This window comes from Pollachius pollachius, assembly GCF_949987615.1.
Source record: "Pollachius pollachius genome assembly, chromosome: 16".
In the NCBI taxonomy this organism is placed as follows: domain Eukaryota; kingdom Metazoa; phylum Chordata; class Actinopteri; order Gadiformes; family Gadidae; genus Pollachius; species Pollachius pollachius.
Window position 1 is genome coordinate 11,317,253 of NC_136949.1, and position 22,358 is coordinate 11,339,610.

Sequence of the window (22,358 nt, forward strand, 5' to 3'; positions counted from 1 at the left end):
TGCCACAGTTACGGCAGCAGGGTCACACTTCATTTGACGTAAACCGGTTGCGGTGTCGCAAACTGGTCCACTGCACTACTCAAGTCAGACAATGCCACAAAAAAATTACATATATGTCACAGACAGTTTGAGAAACACTGAAATTTTAAATTTTATATTTTTAATTTTATTTAATTTTTTTTAATTTTTTCCCCTGTCACCTCGCGGACCACTAGGGGTCGCTCACGGACCACCAGTGGTCCGGGACCACACTTTGAGAAAGTCTGCTATACGTGTTTTGTCTAATGCAAAAGGAAAAGAGGCTGCAGCCATGTTTTAACAGTATCTATAAATACAAACTCTGCAGCCTTCTCCTTGATTGCCTCGACTAAAACAAAATCACGAATTGTACTTGCCAAAGCTGTGAGAAATGTGAAAACCTTTGTAAGCATAAAGTAAAATGTGACGTTATTCACTCTTCATACAAACAGTGTTTCTAAAAGCACTGGAAATAAGGTGTAATGTGTAACATGATGCATTCAGTATTTTCAAATCAATATTTCCCTGGATGCCATGGGAAACTGGAACACTTCTCCCTTTGGTTACACTTTGATCGTACTGCACTTATTGAAATATTCTGGATTTTCTTCTGGGATAGCTCAGCGGTCGCATCCTGCTTCCGACTAGATCGTAATCTGACATTTCATCATATTGAATGGGTCATTAAGGGCGACAGACCATGTTGACTGCCTTGCCAAAACGATATGCCTTTCGTGGCCACTAGCACACACCAGGATTGGTAAACTTCTTGAGCCAGGGACTCACTTCACTATGCTTCTGGGCTCTTGTAAAAACTACAGCAGCATCCGGAGTGTGCGGGCTGACCTTCGTTCCTTCCTGCACAGTGGACGGCTGACGTCAGGGCAGTCCATTAGAGCCAGTGCAGCGCGATGGAAGCGTGCGTCTTGTCGGGCTGTGTTGCACAACTCCGACAGTGACGGAGCAGTGCCTCGGAGCCACGGTCAAAGCCTGGCTTCTTAAATCATCCTCGAACCTCCTTCCCCACTCAACGAGCTACTTCCACCTAATGGGATGCTACTAACTTCTATCTTTGTCTATACTCTGATATTTCTGTACTTTATCCTCCTCTCTCTCTCCCTCTCTACTCAGCTCTGTCTTTTCTCTCCTAGACTACAGACGAGCATCCTTGGATCTGCAGGAACCACAGAAGCACTTTGGCCTCGCTGTTTGCCATTTTAGTTTGCTCTACTCGTGTGTTCGCACCCTTGTTACGCCCAGTGATCTCCATCATGGGACATAAAGCCTGCATCCCTAACACACTGTCCAAACATTGCACATTTGCCCACACGTTCTAGTCACTTGAAAGGAGACATCTTTGTAGATGTGGCACAAATGTGGTAGCCTGGCACCACCCACCTGCCTACTTCCACTTCCGTTATTAGTGTATAGATACGTTTATCTCTGTTGATGTATCATACAGGGAATAGCAGAGATGGCAAATATTGAGGTTCATTCGAAATTCACAAATTTACATTCACATAATCTGACAGTCTTTCTTGTTTGAGATGGGCAATTTTTATTATGTCCTTTGTAATCAAATATAAAACAAACATTACGCCCTATATATAATTACGAATGGTTCTTTAACACTTTTATTTGAACATATTTTGATTAAAAAGCACTGACTCGATACAAGAGCATTTTATTGCTAACGTTGCAGACTGATTGTTGAATTTGGTTGCCTAGCAACGAAGTATCCGCTTTCATATTGTACGGTTTGTTACCAAGGCGTCAAGTTATCCAGACAAGCGCTAGTGGTACGTTATAATGTCACTATTTATCCAATTGAATCCACATTTCTAGATATTAAGTTTGTAGAATGGTTATGTTCCACATAAACAAGACTCTTTGTTTCGCTACTCGCTTTTCGCATCAAATAGTTTTGACCGGGATTCTTGGGCTGATGCTACCGCTAATGTTAGACAAGATGTAGCATTGACAAACGCATATCTAGCTTTAGTTTTCAAGTACAATTAAGTAGTAGTAGTAGAATTGATCAGGCCTATGTTCCCTCCTTAGAGGTCATCTCACCTCTTACGGAGTAGACAGTCCCTGCAAGTAACATTTTGTCTATAATACATCCACCTAACCATATTGCCCACGGACAGTATTTCTTCTGGGACAATGTCCAAGTCCATCGATCCTCCAGTGGAACAAATCAACGCGTTTGGGGACCATGGACCACTGCGTAGGATCATTGCTGAAGACCCAGAGTGGTCCCTTGCTCTGGTGCCTCCCTTATCCATACTCTGCCTGCAAAACATTGTGACAAACTTCGAGGGTATGCTCTTCAAAGGCACAATTGACAAACAGCTTTATCAATTACAATATCATAACAACATATTAATATGATTCATTGTACATGTGCTGGTTGTGACCATGTCATTACAGAAAAGCAGACTATCGAAGAGCTGCTGCCAGCTCATAAGGAGTACGTGCTGGGCCGGCTGCCCCCCTCCCTGCCCCTGCACGTCACCGCCAACCTGATCTCCGACCCGGGCTACTGGCGCCGCTGCTGCGTGCAGCGCTGGAACCCCTGCGACGTGTCCCAGTACGGCCACAGCTGGAAGCGCATGTTCTTCGAGAAGCACCTGGAGAACCTGCTGGAGCTGTTCATCCCGGACGTGACGCCGTCGCACACCATCCTGGAGCTGGTGCCCCTGTGCAGGGACTACGTCCTCAGGCTGGACGTCTCCCAGCTGCTTCCCCCCATCAAGGAGCCCGGGACCCCCGGGAGGGAGAGGCCGGGCGAGGAGCAGCAGCAGGAGGAGGAGGAGGAGGGGGAGGAGGAGGAGGAGGAGGAGGAGGACGCGGCCAGCGACGCGGGTCCGTCGATGGACCACTTTGACTTCGGCCTGCTGTTGGACCAGCTCAGCCGCCTGGAGGAGCTGCGGCTGGTGTACGGGGTCAGGGGCTGCGGCATGAACTTTGAGTGGAACCTGTTTGAGTTCACACTCCGCGACTGCGAGGCCCTGGCGAGAGCGCTCAAGTCCTGCCACACCTTGAAGGTAATCAGAATGTTTGCTGTTGTTTTTTTCGAAACAGAAGTACTGCTCTCGCTCAGACATAACGAAAAAAAACGAAAAAGAAAAAGGTGTTTTAGTCTCCGGTACTGACAATGGTAATGTTCCACATTTGATCAAATCGGTTTATTCTTGGCAGATCCCCAGTTGGCCATACTTATCGGAAAGGGAAGTCAACTGACCCTCCTGTCTCCCGAAAGAAACATCAATGATCATGTAATCTAAGTTCACTCAGGAATGGAAACCGAGCTTCAAGCACAATGATAGATGATACTCGCTGATGGGAATGGGATAATGTGTCTGAACATCACCCTGGTTAGGTTAAGTCTAGACAGCTTCACTTCCTCATCTCCTGCCATGAAGGTCCTGAGGCTTCGCCAGAGCAAAGTGGAAGACGAGCGCTGCCGGATCCTGGCCCGCCACCTGCTGGACCACCCGTCGCTGCTCGAGCTGGACCTCTCCCACAACCTCATCGGCGACCGGGGGGCCCGGGCCATCGGCAAGCTGCTGTCCAGGAGCTGCCTGGAGGGCCTCGACCTGTACGACAACGAGATCGCGGGCCCCGGCGCGCGGGCCATCGCCCACGCGCTGTCCCGGAGCGCCACCCTCCGCAGCCTCAACCTGCGGCTGAACCGGTTGGGGGACGAGGGCGGGCGGGCCGTCGGCCAGGCTCTGCTGACCAATCGCACGCTCCGCCGGCTGCACCTGGGCGCCAACGGGATGGGAGAGGCCAGCGCCGCCGTGCTGGGGCAGGTGCTGGTCCAGAACGACACGCTGGCCAGCATCAACCTCTCCTGCAACAGCCTGGGCACGGTGAGCTTAAGAAAACCCCTTGACCTGCATGCGCCTGGCCTGGTTTAGGACCGAGGCCAGGGCAGTACACTGTGTGGTTGTGGCAGAGCACTGCTTCTAGCAAGTTAGGAGGTCTTCATGTTCTTCTTTCTCGTCTTCCACTACTAAACAATGCTTTATTGAAGTGGTTTATACAGAATACTTGAATTCAGTGAAGGTTTTATGTGAGGCAGTTAAGATTTAATTGTCTATATATAAGATTTTCTTACCTTTAGAAACTGACATCTTTACAAACCTTTTGCACTAGGGAAGACGCGTAACTGTTTTGGGAAAAACAATAGATTATTCTAAATTGCCCCTGTTGCTTTTGCTTTTGCTTTTACCATTAAGTTGCATTGCAGTTTCCAGTCGTCAAGCCCTCATGCGGAGGCTATAACTATAGCTAAAATAGGCAAATAAATGGTGGGGGAAGGTAATGTGAATTGCTATAGCTAAAATAAGCAAATTTAAACGTGGGGGGGGGTAATGTGAAAGTGGGTAGGTGTGGATAATGATGTGGGGTGGGTGGATGGCGTGCTGCAGTCACAGTCATACAGTGATGGTACAGGGAGTTCATGCTGGAGGTGGCGATGGCAGGTGCGTGAGAAGACATTGCAGGCATTGCCCACCTACGCTATCTGTGACCGTTACACGCTACCTTTCGACTCACTGGGAAAGATGGGCTAACAACATAACAAGGGGGAAAGATGATGATTACGAGTGATGTGTGTGCGTGTGTGTTATGCCCAGGATGGAGGTAGGATTCTGGAAGACGCGATGTCCCATAACAATGCCGTGACAGAGTTTGACGTCCGACTGACGGAGGTGGGCGAGGGGAGCGAGGCCTTTATCGGCCAGAAGGTGCGAAGCAATCAGGGCAGGGTGCGTGAGCATCCCGCCTGAGAGAACGCCAACGGCAAGTAGACTGTGATTCAACACAGTAAAATCTGAACGATGCTCACACACTCATGGTTCCCACCGCTCTTCTGTTCACCTCTCGCGGGGGAGAATGACAGAACGGAATAGAGGTTGAATCTTTGAAGAAGGCGTGTCATTTTGTCCAATCGTTCCTCCGAGACAAATTGTTTTCATAGACCCTACTAACATGATTGATCGTGGGGCGGATCAATGTTGAGCGGAAATCAGTCCAAATTACCTATCAGATTGATTTGCAGAGAGAACAGAATGTGAACTCACAAGACCCTGATGGATTACTGCAACAAATATGGGCTATTTATGACACAGGATGTTGGATAATTCAATACCAAAACATGACACAATAGCAAAATCATTTGTATGGGGTGGTTTTATTTTATTTGAGTGTCCAGATTTGACCCATGACCCTTGCCTGATATCAGAGGGAATGTACAGTAGACAGGGTGGCAGGGTAGACATATGTCTCGAAATGTAACTGACCTGCTGTAGAACAGTGACATCCTTTACTGTGCAGCAACAAGCAAAACGGAAGGCTTTCGATTGTGTGTATCGCAACAGGCAAGGTGTATCATGATCATTTTGAGGTAAAGGCATACATTTTGTTAAGTGTGTATCAAAATTAATTTACAACGCATATAAAATTGGTTTAAGCTACAAAAAAGCACATAAACAAAAGAAAAACATCCAGATGCTAGTTTTCTATAATACATATGTGCCCTGTAAAAAAAGTACACATTTAGTTATCACCTTTCAGACTCCAGCTTCACAATATATTGATGATATAAACTGGTTTGAAACTTGTTTTTAAGTCGCCATCAACATTCAGCTTGTACACCAGGTACAATTGTTCTAATCTGACTTCCTTATTTCTCGTATAAAAAAGCAGCTCCAGAGCTACAGATCATGTAACTAGGTTATGTTATAAAGCAAGGGGGTTTTCAGCCAAAGAAGGAACTAGTTAGGGGTAGCTTTGCATGTCTTGGTCCTTTACATAGAATGGTTTCACTTTGGACACCTTCAGTTGTAACATGAACTCCACCCATATATCAGCTTATAGTAAACATTGATATTGGCTTGTCATATAACTGTTGTTGCAAAATAATTTGTAATTATAATAAAAGAGAGTGAGAGAGTAATCGAGAGACTTGATGTCAGATATGGATCAACTGTATATTACGGTAGTCAGGAGATTTTGGGGGCTGCTGTTATTCGCTAGGCTCTTATCACAGAGGGTTAACAAGCCCGATGAGTGAAGAGGAAAATGTGGACCTTAAGTCCATAGTTTCAGACTGACCTTTAACTTAAAGCCTTTTTTCTTTGTTAGGATGATGGGCAATTGTGACAGGTTAACCTTGAATGACTGCAAACCCTCTGACTGCAAGATGAGTGAGTTAGTGCACAGCTTATCCGGGTTCCTTATTTTTATACATACAATGTCATACAGGTCACTGATTTAAAATAAGTAGGACCCAGTGATCGGAAAATTAAATGAACTGTATAATACACCCAAGGCATACATATTTAGTTTGTTTCTTGTTTGTTACAGATAAGGATGTCTGGTCTGGTTTTATTTTATTTGGGTAATGCTGGAGTGTCAATCCCAGGTTCTTTGATGGATGACTCTCTTTGTCAGGCTCTCTCTCTCTCTCTCTCTCTCTCTCTCTCTCTCTCTGTTACACATTAGCAGACACTCTGAGGTTATTTGGTTATTTTTTTGAGATTCTGGTTCTTGTTGCCCGGTGTCTGTATATGTTGGAAGCTGTTCTATCTCTTAATATTAATAAGTTGATAATAGATTATTAGTAGAAATTAATCGACAAGGATCTTTTAGGGATGGCTGTTAGACTCTTAAACAAAGAGGTAGACTGCAATATTATAAATATTTCCAAATATGAAGTTCAATGGCGCCTGTCAAAACAATACATTTAGTCGTTTGTGATGAGGCCTTGGGTTGATGAATCACTGTTGGATAAAGGGTATTTGTCTGCAGTTTTTTGTGGTGATATGTTTTTTGGTGTGTCGCCTTTTCTTTTATCTCCACTCCCTTTTACTCAATTATTAATTGATAAGGTTGCTATATTTAGAAATCAGGAAGTATCGTGTCACTGTCGTCTAATCGATATTGAATTAATGTCTGAATACAGTATTGGGTGCTATTGTTAAGTTCCTTTTATAATCCTTTTTGCGGAACAAGACACCGTATACAAACAGCTCAATCTTTCAATGACAGAAATTATAAATGTTTTATTATAATGAATGAATTATTATAATGACTTACACTTGAGTGACTGAACGACTCAAATGAAAACAATAAAAACAATACTAAACATTGTAGCTATTCATTCATGATTTGATGCTTGACATCACTAGACAGAGGTCGCAGGTCACTTTGGTGACTCAAACTTAAGATGGACGAGAACCTGTGCTCTAGTTACAGTATGGAATAGATCGCAGCCCTTCTCAGAGCATCAAAACTACAATGTAAAGCTGACTCATTCGTGTACTGTACTGCTGTTATGCTGCAACGACACATGGTTCCTTCATAACTGCTTTGGAATTAAACAAACATTGGAGTAAACCAAATATATGGGAGATCTGCAGGTCCATCCAGGCCCAGTCCAATGGGGCCTTCCTCACCCTGTATCAGCAGAGAGGGGAAAGGCAAGCCTTTCCCCTCTCCCCTAAAAACAATACGAGCAAGCTCGCCATCCCTTTGTCCCTTTGCTCAGCGGGATGGGGCAGTAAGCAGCAGAGGGGGCTGGGGCATTGGGGTCAAATGGAGGTCTCTACGCAGGAGCCGTTCCTGTTCAGGGCGTGCTGCTCGTGCCCCGGGCAACCCTCCCCGCGGTGCACGATGAGCACGGGCAAGCACAGGGCGTCCTGGTAGTCTGGGGGTGGTGTGGCCTCGCCCGTCACGCCGCCGCCGCATCCCCGCCGCTGCGCGTCGCAAAGACAGCGCAGGCTTCCGCCGGGCCGCGGCTCCTCCAGGCTGCCGCTGCTCAGCCCCAGGCAGCTTGGACGCGAGCCGTACAGGCGGCCCAACGAGAAGCGGCTGGCGCTGCAGGGGAGACGCGGGCTGGCCCGGGTGCACACGCTCAGCGCGCTGCGCGAGAAGATGGACGAGCTGCTGATGGTGCGGTGGCAGCGGTCGCAGTTGTGCTGGGAGCCCCTTCCGCTGTTGTTTCCGCCGCTGCCGCACGCCGAGTAGCTGTCGCGGCTCCCCGACAGCTGCGCCAGGTCCATGAGGACGGCCTCCGAGTAGCTGGGCACCAGCCGCTGGTTGGACCGGATGTGCCACTCCAGCTCCGTGCTGTCCACCGTGTTGACCCGGGGGACGCCGCGACCCAACGGCCGCTCGCCCGCGTCCGAGGGCGTCGCCCCCACGCCGGCCGAGTCCAAGCCAAATAGTTTCTCCACGTGGTAGTGGACGCTGGCGGTGCGGTGCTCCGTCAGCACGCGCAGCGGCCAGGACAGGGTGAAGGCGGCCGCCGCCCAGAAGGTGGCGCTGGCCGCGTACCAGGGCAGCCGGTCGGGGTCGGAGAACACAAGCATGTGCTCCTTGAAGTCCACGTTCCTCAGGTGCATGCCCTCGCGGGCCTCCATGTAGTCGTCCAGGCCCTCATTGTCGGCGAAGAAGCGGCCGCGCTGCATCAGGTACGAGTTCTCCGACTCCACGTTGGCGAAGCTGAAGCACTTGGTAAAGCGCAGCCGGGCGGCGGCCACGCCCCGCAGCCCCAGCAGGCTCTTGGACACGTCCCTCACGCCGCAGTCGCCGTAGTCGAATTCGGCCTCGGCCACGTGCGTGTTGACCCGCTCGTGGTACACCTGCGTGGTGGTGTAGGCGTCGCCGTTGCGGTAGCGCATGACCTGGCGCGTGCGGCGGACGTAGTGGTAGCTGATGGCCTTCCACCAGACGCAGGGCGTGGCCCGCTGCATGCGGAGCACGCGCTGGCCGGCGCTTTCGGCGTCGGCGCGGTACTGAAGGTGGTCGCGGGCGTGGCAGTGCCAGCACTCCACCAGGTACACCACGTAGAGCATAAGCAGGAAGGCCAGGGGGATGGAGAGGTAGCCGTGAGAGCAGGGGCTGGGGTCGTAGAGCAGCGGCGGGCGGCCCTTGCACCACGCCACCGTGCCCACGCAGCCGTAGATCAGCGCCGACAGCAGCAGGCACTTCCAGTGGCTCTCGCGGCAGAAGGACTTGGCGAGAGACTGCTTCACGGGCCACTGCTGCACAGACCCAGGGGGGAAGGGAGAAGATTAAGTGTTTTTTAGGATGTAGGCTTTGCATTTCAATTTGAAACTGTTTACGATGTGATGCTGCTGAAATAACACAAAATACCCCCCAACCGACGCACACACATCATTATGCACTCTGACAATGTTATTATTAGAAAAACGCATTTGATATCTTTCCTCTGTGTATTATATTTATAGGTCTTAATGAAGAAAAAAGAGAGGGAAGAGACTTGATGGAAAGTATGAAATATTAAGAGAAACTACATTCTAAGTGCTTTTCCATAGTTTATGCATGAGCATAATAATGTAATGTGATTGCTCGTATATAGGTCTCCACTAATGCAAAAAATAACCATGATACTCACCAGATATAGGGAAATGATAAATTATTATAATCTTAATGTTTGACATACAACTAATTACAATAGTGTGTGTGTGTGTGTGTGTGTGTGTGTGTGTGTGTGTGTATGTATAACTGTATGTATGTGGGTGTTGGGGTGTGTGTGTGTGTGTGTCTGTGTGTCTGTGTGTCTGTGTGTATGTATGTATGACTGTATGTATGTGGGTGTTGGGGTGTGTGTGTGTGTGTGTGTGTGGAGAGAGGGACAAAGCGACACCATTAAGTGTGATCAGGGTAAAGGCACATCAAAAGTGTCACTGACGCAATGTTTTAACCAGCTTGCATTGATGTATTGAACTCAATGCACTGCAGTGAACAGCAGTCACACAGGGCAGGGGATTAAATAATAAATGTATATTCCCTTTGCAAGCCCCCACCCTCCCCTCCCCCATGATCCCAAGCCATGGGGGACCATCACCTTCATCACCACTACGGCCACCCCTACCCCCACGAGGGGGCGCTGTTTTAAGACTTCTGTTCCATGTTAACCTTCTGAGGATTTGTGCGATTCTGATCCCACAAGAATCCACATTGCCAGGCTCGAAGTTCTGCGTTTGTGAATTGTGAATCAGCATCCTGTGAATAACTATGTGACCTAGGTGATACGTGATAAGACCGGTTATGGGCCGGTGGTTCACCCAATCCCCTGCCAAGTATTAAACGGCCCTGTCAATATCAAAACTATTTCAAAGGATGACTTCCAAGATGTATCTGTGCAAAACAAACATCTGGCGTGTTAGTTAGTCAGGTTAATCCACTTTTGCCACTGGGATATTGACAGAATATTCCTCTGGCTTCATACAGTAGCAATCAACTAACAACTAACAGAACAGGGCATTGTTGGGATGTACACACAGTCCATCCCTGTCTCCGCCAGGGCCAATACATATAGAACCATAATGGATTAACTGCAGGCACAAAGTACCACTGAAGGGTTAAAATTCTTTTATGAAATCACTTGGGCCGCTGCCGCTGGAGTATACACTAATGCAGAAATAGCAAATGGAAAAAGATTCTCATTAAACATTGGAAAGAACGTGAAATAAGAGAGGAAACCTATAATATTTTACTCATGTTGAGCCTCAGCTCCCAAATGACGGTTGAATAAGATAAGATTTTAAAGGTAATGAAGTTTAAAAATCATGCAAATAATTGTATTAAACTATTTTTTGATGATGTAATTTGGTTTTACTGGGAAAAACAATGGACCAACAACATATGATTTATATCACAAAATATATTCCAGCTATTTCCATACAATTGAAATGTGATTCCTTCCGAGGTTTCTGTTTTGATAAGGCAAAACCTCGTTCTTACAAAATGACCAACCCCCACAGAATGAGACTGACCCTGTAGCGATGTTCTTCTGATGTCAAATTAGCTACTCAACAAAGCAGAATAAGTCACTGTGGATTACCGTCCTACACTTTGAAAATGGCTTTATCATATATCGTTATAGCAACACTGCCTTAATGAATGTTTTATATATACTGTATATATATCGATTTTAATATGAATGAACAATATTCAGCAGTTTCTACAAAAAGGGCATGACTTGTAACATGGTTTGCGATAAAAGCCTCTTCCATATACAATGGCATGAAGGCAGTTAAGGAATGTACAACTTCTCATACGCACATGACAGCTCCTATGTTTAAGTAGTACATTTAGGATAAAGTAATGATACAATTATGGGTGTAGCTTTAATATATTCCTTGTTAAGATTTAATCTTTCTCAACGATGCCTGTAGGATATCGGGAATTAAACCCAAAAGACTTCTGGCGAACAGAAACACTGCATAGGGCAAACTGAGTTCTGACTTAGGTTGCTCGTTTGAACGTATGGTATGGTATGTAGCATATGTAATTTAATATAAGTAGCCTAAGTCAAATTTTCATATCGACTTTTACATAATTATCGAAAGCTGCATAAATAAATATCTGAAAACTTTGTAAAAGTTCACAGAATGGATTTTAACTGCTAGTCCTTTGTCTTTCACCTGTATTTTGCTTTCTCTTGACATAGGGGCAACACCGTTATGTAAAATCACGTGTGCGTGACACATCCGAATGTGTGGGATACGAGTTCATGGAAAATAAACTCGAAAAAAAAAAAATATATATATATATATATCCATATACGAATGCAATTTCCATACAACTTGTTGATAAGAAGGCACACACACACACACACACACACACACACACACACACACACACACACACACACACACACACACACACACACATAAACACACACCCCTCCTCGGATGGGTTATGGCAGCACGGGCGGGCCATACGTCACTGTGATGTGCACTCTAAGATCGAACACAAACAAAGGACACGCTATTGTATTTTCATTCTCTTTCACCTGATCCTTGACAAAGAAGTCTACAACTCACAAGTACCACATCGATGACTCATTCATTTACAATGTCTTAAATTATCAATTTCATCGATTGTCTTTCAACTCATAACATGAGAACAGAACTGAACTCATCTGAAAGAATACGCGTAGTAGGATCCAATACGATTACTACATTAAAAAAAAACACTCGAAAATCTGTTGAGCTTTAAACTGTTGGTTTAAACGGTTGTGGATAATGTCTCTCACCTCCTCTCGTGGGCTCTCCGCCGTGGGTTCTTCCTCGGGGACTGTGTTGGGGTTGCTGCTCTCGCTGGCCGCGGATGCCTCGGATGCCGGGGACATGTTTGTATTGACAGCGAACAACCACACAGCATGGGTCTCCTCAACACCAGCGATGCTACTGACCACCCCCTAAAAACCACTGAGAAATTATAAAACTGCCTTCCTCCGAAAGAAACCACCATGGCATCGCCCCAAGGCAGGAACTCGAGGGGGAAACACTGAGACACACACCCTGAAAAGAAAGATGCATTCTCTCCTCTTTTAGGTGAGCGGCGGTTGCGTGGCTACGGGAGTCTACGGCTACGAGGGCGTGTGTACCCTCGCTGGCGCGCGCGCGTGCGCGCGCGTGTGTGTGTTTGTGTTTGAAGTCAGTGTTTCAGTGCCCACCACCACTGCCCATTTCGAATAGGCAGAAGTTGGCCTCGCGTCTTGTGACGTCCCCCCGTGTAAGATGCAATATGAGATGGCAGATTTGTATCTTCTTTTCAGTGGCGCCTTTACAGAGAGGAGATGCTCCTGCAGCCGCCTGAGCGTCGTAACCAGCGACGCGCGGAGGGGTACCAGCCCTGGACAAAGAGACTATAGGCGTTCACACGTGGTCACAATCCAAATGTAAATAAGACCTACCTCGAGCCTGGGTTAGTACAACACAGTACACAGTCTTATATGAGTGAATAAGTCAAATAGATATAACAATTATTATTATTATATTATATTATCAATATTATAATGATTGGTTATTATTATTATTATTATAACAACAACTATAATACTATTATTAATTATAATAGGAATACGTAAGGCCTATTCAATATTTAACAACACTCATTTCAATTTGGAGTTATAGGCTAACTTTGATCTCATTGCAAATATGAAGAGCAAAAGCATATTATCATATTATCATTATCATATTACATTAATAGAGTCATTAATCTCGGGTGCATTTGACAACGATTAAACAACAAAGTTGCCTCTACTGGCTCTTTCATACAAAAAGCTGCACTCCTTCAGCGATGTCAGTGTGATCCAAAGTCCAATTAAATAGTTGTAATCAGCGTTATTTCTTTAAGGTTTGCATGCCCTGATGGTTCATCTGTAGGCTACATGCATCGATTTCACGCCTGCACTGCGGCTTTGGTATGCCTAGACTGCGAGCGGTTGTCCTGCTCTAAATATAGCCGGGGGGAACTCCGCTGTTCAAGTCACCCTTTGACCCTTTGGCAAGTTCACACCTCGAGTTTAATTTCACACATAAAACAGACCTAACGTTCACCTTCACAGTGAGTAGACTGTTTGGATAAATTATAACTTAGGCTATTAGAACATAGCTATCGAAAGTAACATGGCCTATTGGTCGGATTTAAACAATAATTGGATTGATATTACTTTTTGTTTCCTTCTATGACATTGCATTTCTTTGCAGTGCTTACGGTAATCGCATGGCTCTTATTTGTTCATCATCTTCCCTGATAAATTACGGCTCTGGAAAGCACTGAACTATCCACACAAACATCAAGGAGGTGGCAATGATGACACTGCGTTAACCCAAATGAATCTACTGTTCTGCCGTATTAAACCCCACTGGTGCGTCTGACCAGTGTCTTGTGGAAAAACACCCAAACAAACAGACAAACAACGCAGAATGATTCTCAGTGGGAAATAGGGCTGTAGAGAGATAGTCGACGTGCGCCATCTGTTGGTCTAGCCTCGCACTTTTTGTTTTACTACAGCAAAATAAAACATACTTGCAATATTTAATTTGACGTGTATCTATGTTGGATTTAATACATATTGAAACAAACAATAGACAAATGCATGTTTTCCAAAGAATATCAACGTCCAGTGCAAGTTGCTCCTTCCCCTTTGGGTTGTTGAATAAGGTCATTATGGTTTACAGTAGGCTAAACGTTGCATATATATGAACCATTATGTGTTGCGTTATCACAGGCTCCTTTTCTGAACACATGCTCTTATTTCAAGGCGAGCAACAACAACAAAAAAGCAATTTATGAGTGCTTCAGTTTTATTTACAGTCTGCAAATCACACTTTAATCCACTAGGCTACACCAGGCTAAAAAGTCAGCCCTCGCCACGCCCTTTGGGGATTCCCCTCCCAACAGTTTAAGTAGTGAGAGATTTTTTTTTTCTTCTCACATGCACGCAGAGAGTGGCGCTCGTTGTATTCGTCTCTATTTGACCTGCCGCAGAGCCCTGGTAATGTTTTCGTCGTCGTCTTAACCATGCCTTATTTTTTAGGCCTACTTTTGTGCAACACTTATTAATAATTAAGCAGTGTACTTCTCTAATACGGGGCTTTAGTATTAGTTGTAGTGGAGGGGGGGGAGGGGGGGCATGAACGGCGAGCAGCTTGTGTACCTCTGGTTCCACAAAACCAAATCCCGCTTTCCTTGGGTGGGATTCACCTATGGTTCTGAGGGGCCAGCAGCCAGTAACAGGTAGACCTCGACATTGACATCAACCGCCGGCGGCAGCAGCACCACCAGCCCCACCATCACCATGGCGAGCGGTGACTACAAGAAAGACTATCGCATGGATGACAACCGCACAGATTCTGGCATCGACTCGTTCAGGTCCATTTTGAAAGACGCGGAAGAGTCGTACGGGAAACTCGTGGGGGATCCTGCTGAAGACAGCGATGATGTCGACAAGTTTTGCTGCAGCATCAGCAACGCCGCGGACGAGCGGATGGACTCCGCATACGACTCGTCGTCTCTGACGGTGGACAGTCTGTCGGAGTTGGTGGAGGAGTGCAGCCTTTCTACCGCTGAAGAGACGCTCGCCAGCACGCCGACCGGAGGATTCAGCGAACAGGAGGAGAACTTTCTCACGATCATCACTGAAGATGGAGACACGTACGTTGTTTTTACTGCTTAGTTCTTCACTTATTTCTTTGTAAGTAGCCTTGTTCAGAATATGCAACATTCATTAGGCCCCCTGCTATACTCCTAAGGTTTTTGGTATGTTCTTATTTACCCAAGGGAAAGGATGAATAACAGAACTAAGGTTAGCCGTTTGCAGTGCATTGCTCAAGTTCAAATAGGCAACTATTTAAGTTCTGCAGCAAGTTTCTCAACCTTGATTCAACATTGTAGCCAGTAGTCATATTTTGAAAAGCCCTATTCGTAGTGATATAGTTATGTGTAAAGTAAAATAGACTTTGCTTATTCACTGTAGGTTTTCATTTGTGAAGTTCAAATGAGGTTGTCGTGGGAGGAGGGTCGGGACGAAGGGTCATTTTGATGTGACTGCCCAAGCCTACTTTTCTCTAGGCCTGGGCAGTCCCATGGAGCTTCTGGATAGGTTAGTGTTGGCTGTCTCATCTAGTGAGCAGAAGTGAAAGAGATGGGGCGGACTTCCCCTAGAGAGACACACACACACACACACACACACACACACACACACACACACACACACACACACACACACACACACACACACACACACACTTTACTGGTTTACTGCTTTTATTTCTGTACCACTGAATTTAAAATGCTAACTTTCCCTACCTCGCTTCTTTAATGCAAACACACAAACACATTTTACTGCTTTTATTTCTGTACCACTGAACTTAAAATACTAGCTTCCCCTACTTCACTTCTTTAATTAAAACATTTATTTTAACCAATGGAGCATTATTTCCTCAGAGGAAAGAGTAATGCTAAGTAATTGCTGTACAGGTCCTCAGGCAAAAAGGCTGAGGTGCTTGGATTAACCAAGGTTATGATTGTGAAGGAATACACCACATTGCATGGCACCGGAGTAGGCTAGCATGCAAATATTTAATTTCCCTAGGAAATTTGAGCTTGTTCTTCGTTCTAGTCTTAAGCAAACAAGTCCCTTTTGCCATTTATGCTTCAGACATTTATTCCGAGACGATATTCAGAAACTATGGCTAGAGGGGCCGTTATGATGCCACCAGTTTCTAAATATCATGATTCGTGATCAAATGAACGTTTGGTCCATGTTTACAATGTGTAGGCCCAGTTGGGATAGTGACGTTTTTTGTTGAGTCGGCCTAACTCTCTGAACAGCATCATCACCCTTACAAATAGAAGAATGCACCCAAATACATATTATAACTGGCAAGAATACATTGTTCTTGAAATTTGTTTTATGTATAGAATTAACTCTTTATGGAAAGTTTAGACCTTTTTCTTTTAATTGAAGGTCAGGTTGAGACGCGAGTGGGGGAAAGGACAGTGATGACTCCCAGCAGTCCATGTCAAGTTCCTACAATTCCCGTCTACTTCAGCTTGAGCAATAACACACACTTCCACTATGCTATATAGTCGGACATGAACTAGCCATGGTCGTTTTTATGTAGTATCAGCAATTAATTATCTTTTGCATGGTATAAATTCTAAGACACTTAAAATGTCGGAAGTGTATTGTGGTTGCTTACAGTAAATTGTGTGTATATATTGTGACATTTAACAGTGGTTGACACATTTCCAGTGGAAAAACTAGAGCAGTATAATTAATTTCCCTATTTTATTTGTCAAAATATGTCTACACCATAAGAGTAACTTACTTAAATTAAGTGAAGGTTTAATATAAAGAAAAAATAGCAACACATCTGCATGTATGTATGTGTGTGTAAATGTGCTGCAAGTCTAAAATAAGCGCCATAAAGCATGTTTCCATTTCCTGTTTTGTTTTTGCTCGCTACAACTTCCCACTCGTGGTGAAGTTGATGTGGTTTCCTTTTTTTGTTCATGCCCTGTGCTAATACATTCCAGCTAAACTTGCTTACAAAGCTTGCTTTCTTTGTTTGCTCAATATTTAAACCCTTATTACCAGTCATCCTTTTAGAAACGCACATCATTTGAAGACCGTGAAATATGAATTCTGAGGAAGGCACAATGATGCAACACTCGAACTTGGTTCGTGTTGAAATCCATTCTAGATGTCAGGTTGATTGCTCAATGTGAAACAAAAAATGCTATGAAGATTTTGCAATCACATGCATCATATTTAGTTACTCTCTCACTCTGCTTTCTTTCAAAGAATCTTGCATTTGGCCATCATCCATGAGGACCAATACTTCGCCCATCAGTTGATACAGTGGTTCCCCAAAGAAGTCCTGGACATCCAAAACAACCTGTACCAGGTGGGTGATTTCCCTTTTTTTATTATCTAGCAGAGTCTCTTCTTCAAACCGGGCTTGTGCTTCCTCAAAATCACAGAGTGGAGTGTGGCAACAATAAAGTCATTTCTGCCCTTGGAATTCAAGGGAAGTGCTGTTCCTCTTTCCTGGTGGTTCCTTGTGAACTCATTAGAGACCGACTGGAAATTCCCAACAATTTCTCGACACCTCGTGTCTGAATAGGGCTATTTGTAATGGTGTCGTGCCGTGGCTTGAGGAATGTTAGCTTGCGTGACCATGTGCCCCGATTGCAACAGCGGCTGCATTATTATTGCATTTTTTATTATTTTATCATTTGTTATTATTTTACTTGACCAGAGTCACATGGTTAACCAGATACCAACATGTGTTAAGATGAACAGATGAATGGATAGAAAGCCTCTGTGCTATTGTGATTTTATGTTAAGTCCCGGCCATCGATTGATTGATTGATTGATGGATCTACTAGCTCACCTTTCCCTCTGCCTCCCAGACCCCCCTGCACTTGGCCACCTACCTGAGCCTGCCCTCAGTGGTGCAGAGCCTGGTGGAGAATGGGGCCAGCCCCGAGCTGCAGGACCGGGACGGCAACACGCCGCTGCACGTGGCCTGCCAGCACGGCTGGGTGGAATGCGCCACCAGCATGACCCGGGACATCTCCCCCAGCAAGCTGGTCCCGGTGCTGGAGACGCAAAACTGGAAAGGTAGGCTCTTAAACCACACACTGCAGGCACCCATAGTTGTGTAGTTGTGGTGGCCTGTGGCACGACGGGAGTTGGTCCATGGCGTCATCAGCATCAGATGATTGAGGTCCTCTTCTGCTGATGTTTGTTTTGATGTAGTTTCTATTATCCACGTTCATGTACACAGAGTGGTGGCTCTCCACTTGGTTCTGGGCCATGCATTCAGCACTGATTTCCTATCTTTATACAACGCTCATATGTTCGTACCAGAGCCATCGTTTAGTCATATTTTTTGCATTTCCATCATTGTAAATGACTTGTTGCCTACACTTTAAGGAGCCTTTCTTATGATGAGCATGTGTCGAAAATATGTCTGGCGTTTCTGCAGCATTTCCGCTGAATTTGTTTACCAGTTCCCACAACATGAATGCACCCTTGTTTTAATCTGATTCACCTCAACAGTTTCCATAACATGAATGCCCCATTGTTTTAATCTGATTCACCTCAACAGTTCCCATAACATGAATGCCCCATTGTTTTAATCTGATGCACCTCAACAGTTCCCATAACATGAATGCCCCATTGTTTTAATCTGATTCACCTCAACCTTTCACCGAACACCCTTTCAGTGAGTTGTTCAGGTGACAAAGAAACATGCTGGGTTTTCCACAGGTCTGACCTGTCTTCATGTAGCGTCTCTGAACGGGCACCTCCAATTAGTAAAGCTGTTGATGACGAAAGGAGCGGACCTGAATATCCAGGTAAGCGTTTTAAGCTATACACCCCGAAGGAACACACTAACCTTCACACTTTGCTTTGCTTTGACATTCAAAATATTTGGATTGTAACCAGGATGGAGCGTGAACATAAGACCGCATCCAGGTGGTAGTTTTGTAGTTTGTTTACAGAGCACTGTGTGACTGCAGAAGGGTCCACCTTCCAACTGGGCCGGAGCTTTATGAAGCTTTATAAAGCTTTATGCAGCCTCTCTATTTAAAGAGGCTTGGGTGATTGTTTTACCCAAACACAGATCAACTATCCTCTCCTGGGGAGACATAGATCGGCTGACTCTCACTCCCTCTAAACGTCTTTCTCGAAAGCTCTGGCTTTCAATCTGTTTATATTTGTGATGCTTAGAAAGCATTGAAACACATACTACTTACTCTCCCTAACAAATATAATCTGCATTTTGGATGTCACTGTAACCTCCCCCGACCAATTATATTTAACTATTCACAACCACCTTATTTTTTACTTGATCTATGTGGACTTCTCCCGACCAGCCTGGGGTCCAAAACTGGGCTGCACGCTAATCACATTACATGCTGGCGTTTGGCGTTCGTTCCTTCCTCATTGGTAGTTCTGAGATATGTGGTAACTTTATTTTTGTCTGTAGTATTTATCTGGTTAACGCCTTGCCAAGTGGACCCGGTCTGACGAGGGAAAAGCCCCGGGCCAACTAGGGATGATAGAGGAAGTGTAGACTAAAGCTTTGCCAAGCCTACACATTCCCTGAAGCTGTAGAAAAACAAGTTCAATATGACATTCTTGAGTCTTGATAATGCATTCTGCACTATTTTAACAAAACAAAACACGCGAAGACTAAACATTAACACTTAAGTAAAGGGCAGTCAAGGTTCCAGCAATAACATGTTCTCCATCACGTTGCTTCATCCAGGGTTGGGATTCATCTCTGCTGCACACCTCGCCCTATGACCTCATTTATTTGGTTTTCTGTTCTTGGGAAATTCATGCAAAACGTGTCACTGGTGGCACCTATGATAGATGATACCTAATTAGACAAAAGAAGACAAAAAAATCCAAAAGGATTTTAAAAAAGCATTCCTACTACCCCAACGGGATAGTAGGAATAGGAGTAACGGATGCCAAATAGGTGTACTCTTCCTTGACCTTGGGGAAACCCGTTTTTCTTTTCCGGAACACGTCCCTGTACCCTGGCAGAGATGATGTGCAGAGCATAACGGCAGGGCTGTTCTTTTCTTTCGAGAACACACTCGCAGAGAAGCCTTCAATGGCACTCCAAGCAGTCGAAGTCCGGCCTAAGTCAAACCCAACTACAAACCCTTTTATTGCTGAAGGAAAACGCTCCCTAACTGGCTCTGCTCCCCCCCCCCGCCCCCCACCTAGGAGGGAACCAGCGGGAAGACGGCGCTCCACCTGGCCGTGGAGCAGCACGACCTGCTCATGGTGGCCCTGCTGCTGAAGCAGAGCGCCGACGTGGATGTAGACGCCGCCATGTTCAACGGCTGCACGCCGCTACACCTGGCGGTGGGCCGGCAGGACACCGCCGTGGCCCACCTGCTGTGCCAGGCTGACGCTGACAAGATGGTGCGCAATACGGAGAACGAGACGCCGCTTGACCTCGCCGACGGCAACGACGACGTGAGTACGGCCATGGCCAAGCTCGTGCTGGTTGTTGTTGTTGGTTTGGCTGTTGTTGTTGTTGTTGTTTTTTCTATTGTAGGTTGGGAGTGGTTTGGGTAAGTGGATAGAAAAAGCTTTAAAGATACAAGGTGGGAAACCTTGAGATGTGGAGAACCGTCACACTAAAGAGCAAAATATGACAGATATTTTTCCATTAGGGTTATATTTTATCGTTAAGATCGTCAATGGTAGCATTGATCGACTGTTTTAAAATAACCTTCCTGTGCTGTACTGCTCTGTTGTAGATCCTTGCGCTGTTCCCGTTCGATGACATCCAAATCTCTGGGAGGTCAGTGGTCGCTATGAAGTTCTGAGTTTCCTATGGGATGCTGAAAATGGAGCGATTGCGAGGCCATCTTGGATGTACCTAGAATCCCACTGTATCTGGAACCCACTGGAGTACAAGCAGTATTCCCACTTGGGTGGTCAAATTGTTGGTCTGTTTGTAATATATTTCCCATCTTTATTGTTATTTATCAGATTTTGAGGCACATTTCTCGATTCTTACATAAGTTACAAAAGCTAAACGTTTGTTTTATTTATCTTTTTCTTCTTATTGACTTTAACAAAATGACCTGTGGAGTGTGTGTGTGTTGGATGGCTGGTTGAAGCAGCCTCCCCTGGCCCGAGTTGGCCTGGTTAGCCTGAGTGGGGCTGAGTGGGGCTTCTGACCTTTGTGCGTTGAGTAATCAAAGGGCCACATTAGCAACCATCCCCACACACTCATTCTAATCCTAAATAATTTTGCAAATTTCTCTAGAAAATATTCGGCAAGCAAAGGCAACTCCTCAAGAGCATAAAATAGTAATGCAAAGGTTCTTAATAAATTGTAATCATAACGACTTTTACTGATACTCGGATACATTAAAAACGTTTGGTGTTGGTGAAAATATCATTCAATGTAATGACTTTTCCCTTGTAGTTCAATTTAGCCTTTTTTTTTGCGATGGAGCTATGATGAAAAATAATCAGAAGTTAGGAAATGTACAATGTTGTTATGTCCCATTTCTTGAAAGAATTGTGTGCTGAAATGAAACCATTAAATTATACATAGTAAAACACGTATTGCTTCTTATTTTTTAGTGCATTAGGAAACCTAATATAAAATGGTATTCTGGGATAGGATGGCTTTTTAGTTTTATGAAACGCATCTCCCTTCCACCTATTGTGAGTGGCGTTGTAGGCAGTAAGCCAACCATAGCTGCTGTGATGTATGGAGCCTGTCGGACCTTCAACCCCTCTCTGATTTGCAGTAAAACTGCCTTGATGTGGGAATGACAACTGGTCTGCCTGCTGATTCAGAAATGCAACTTGACATTTGATTTTGTATGAAAATGATTAAATTATTCTTGGACATTGCTTTTGTTTTATTTAGAGTGTTGTTTATCATGGACCCACATTAACATAAGAAGAATTGCTTTATCTGTTAGTTTTTTTTGAGACACTTAAGCGACCATGACACTGACTCAATGCCTTCCAACCAACACAGAAAAGAGTTTACCGAGGAGTTTCAAGGTTATTTATCTAGTTTTTGCCTTGGTATTTTGCCATGTGTCCCACACAGGGCAATAACTATTTTGTTACCATAAATATAAGTCTGAATCTGAATAGATTTTAAATAGGATGGATGGGAAGAGCAATCTGCTAATGGAATCGGCGTCAACGTGGTTCATCATCTGGAGACTTATGACTGAAACGTGAGCGCGGTGATCTGTACGCCTCAAAACTGTTCCCTCCCCTCGCTTTGGGGTTTCCTATTGAATTTGCTTCCTCCTAATCACCTCACTGAAACAATGACTGAATAGCCCACTCAGCACACAAACACACACACACACACACACACACACACGAGGCTTGGAGCCAAGATTATAATGGAGTCCTTTCAGTGTGCAACAGTGCAATTTCTTGTCTCTCCTCCTCCCCCCCCCCCCCCCGCCCAAAACTAGAA

General features: G+C 45.1%; 3 protein-coding genes across 3 annotated transcripts; 2 read left to right on the top strand and 1 right to left on the bottom strand.

Annotated features, from left to right (window-relative positions):
* Positions 1-2,184: 2,184 nt before the first annotated feature.
* Positions 2,185-4,817, top strand: drc5 (dynein regulatory complex subunit 5; the record flags this gene model as incomplete). Its single annotated transcript, XM_079753135.1, has 4 exons — positions 2,185-2,341; positions 2,452-3,068; positions 3,447-3,896; positions 4,665-4,817. The coding sequence occupies 4 exons, from the start codon at positions 2,185-2,187 to the stop codon at positions 4,815-4,817; spliced, it is 1,377 nt and encodes a 458-aa protein (XP_079609261.1).
* Positions 4,818-7,622: 2,805 nt separating this feature from the next.
* tmem151ba (transmembrane protein 151Ba) lies at positions 7,623-12,196 on the bottom strand (the record flags this gene model as incomplete). The annotated part of the gene is made up of 2 exons (XM_079753132.1): positions 7,623-9,077; positions 12,101-12,196. 2 exons carry the CDS (start codon positions 12,194-12,196, stop codon positions 7,623-7,625), a joined length of 1,551 nt encoding a protein of 516 aa, XP_079609258.1.
* Positions 12,197-14,495: 2,299 nt separating this feature from the next.
* On the top strand, positions 14,496-21,720 carry nfkbie (nuclear factor of kappa light polypeptide gene enhancer in B-cells inhibitor, epsilon). Its single transcript, XM_079754137.1, has 6 exons — positions 14,496-15,009; positions 17,165-17,267; positions 17,776-17,986; positions 18,638-18,726; positions 20,114-20,368; positions 20,656-21,720. The coding sequence occupies exons 1-6, from the start codon at positions 14,654-14,656 to the stop codon at positions 20,722-20,724; spliced, it is 1,083 nt and encodes a 360-aa protein (XP_079610263.1). The 5' UTR covers positions 14,496-14,653; the 3' UTR covers positions 20,725-21,720.
* The last annotated feature ends 638 nt before the right edge of the window (positions 21,721-22,358 follow it).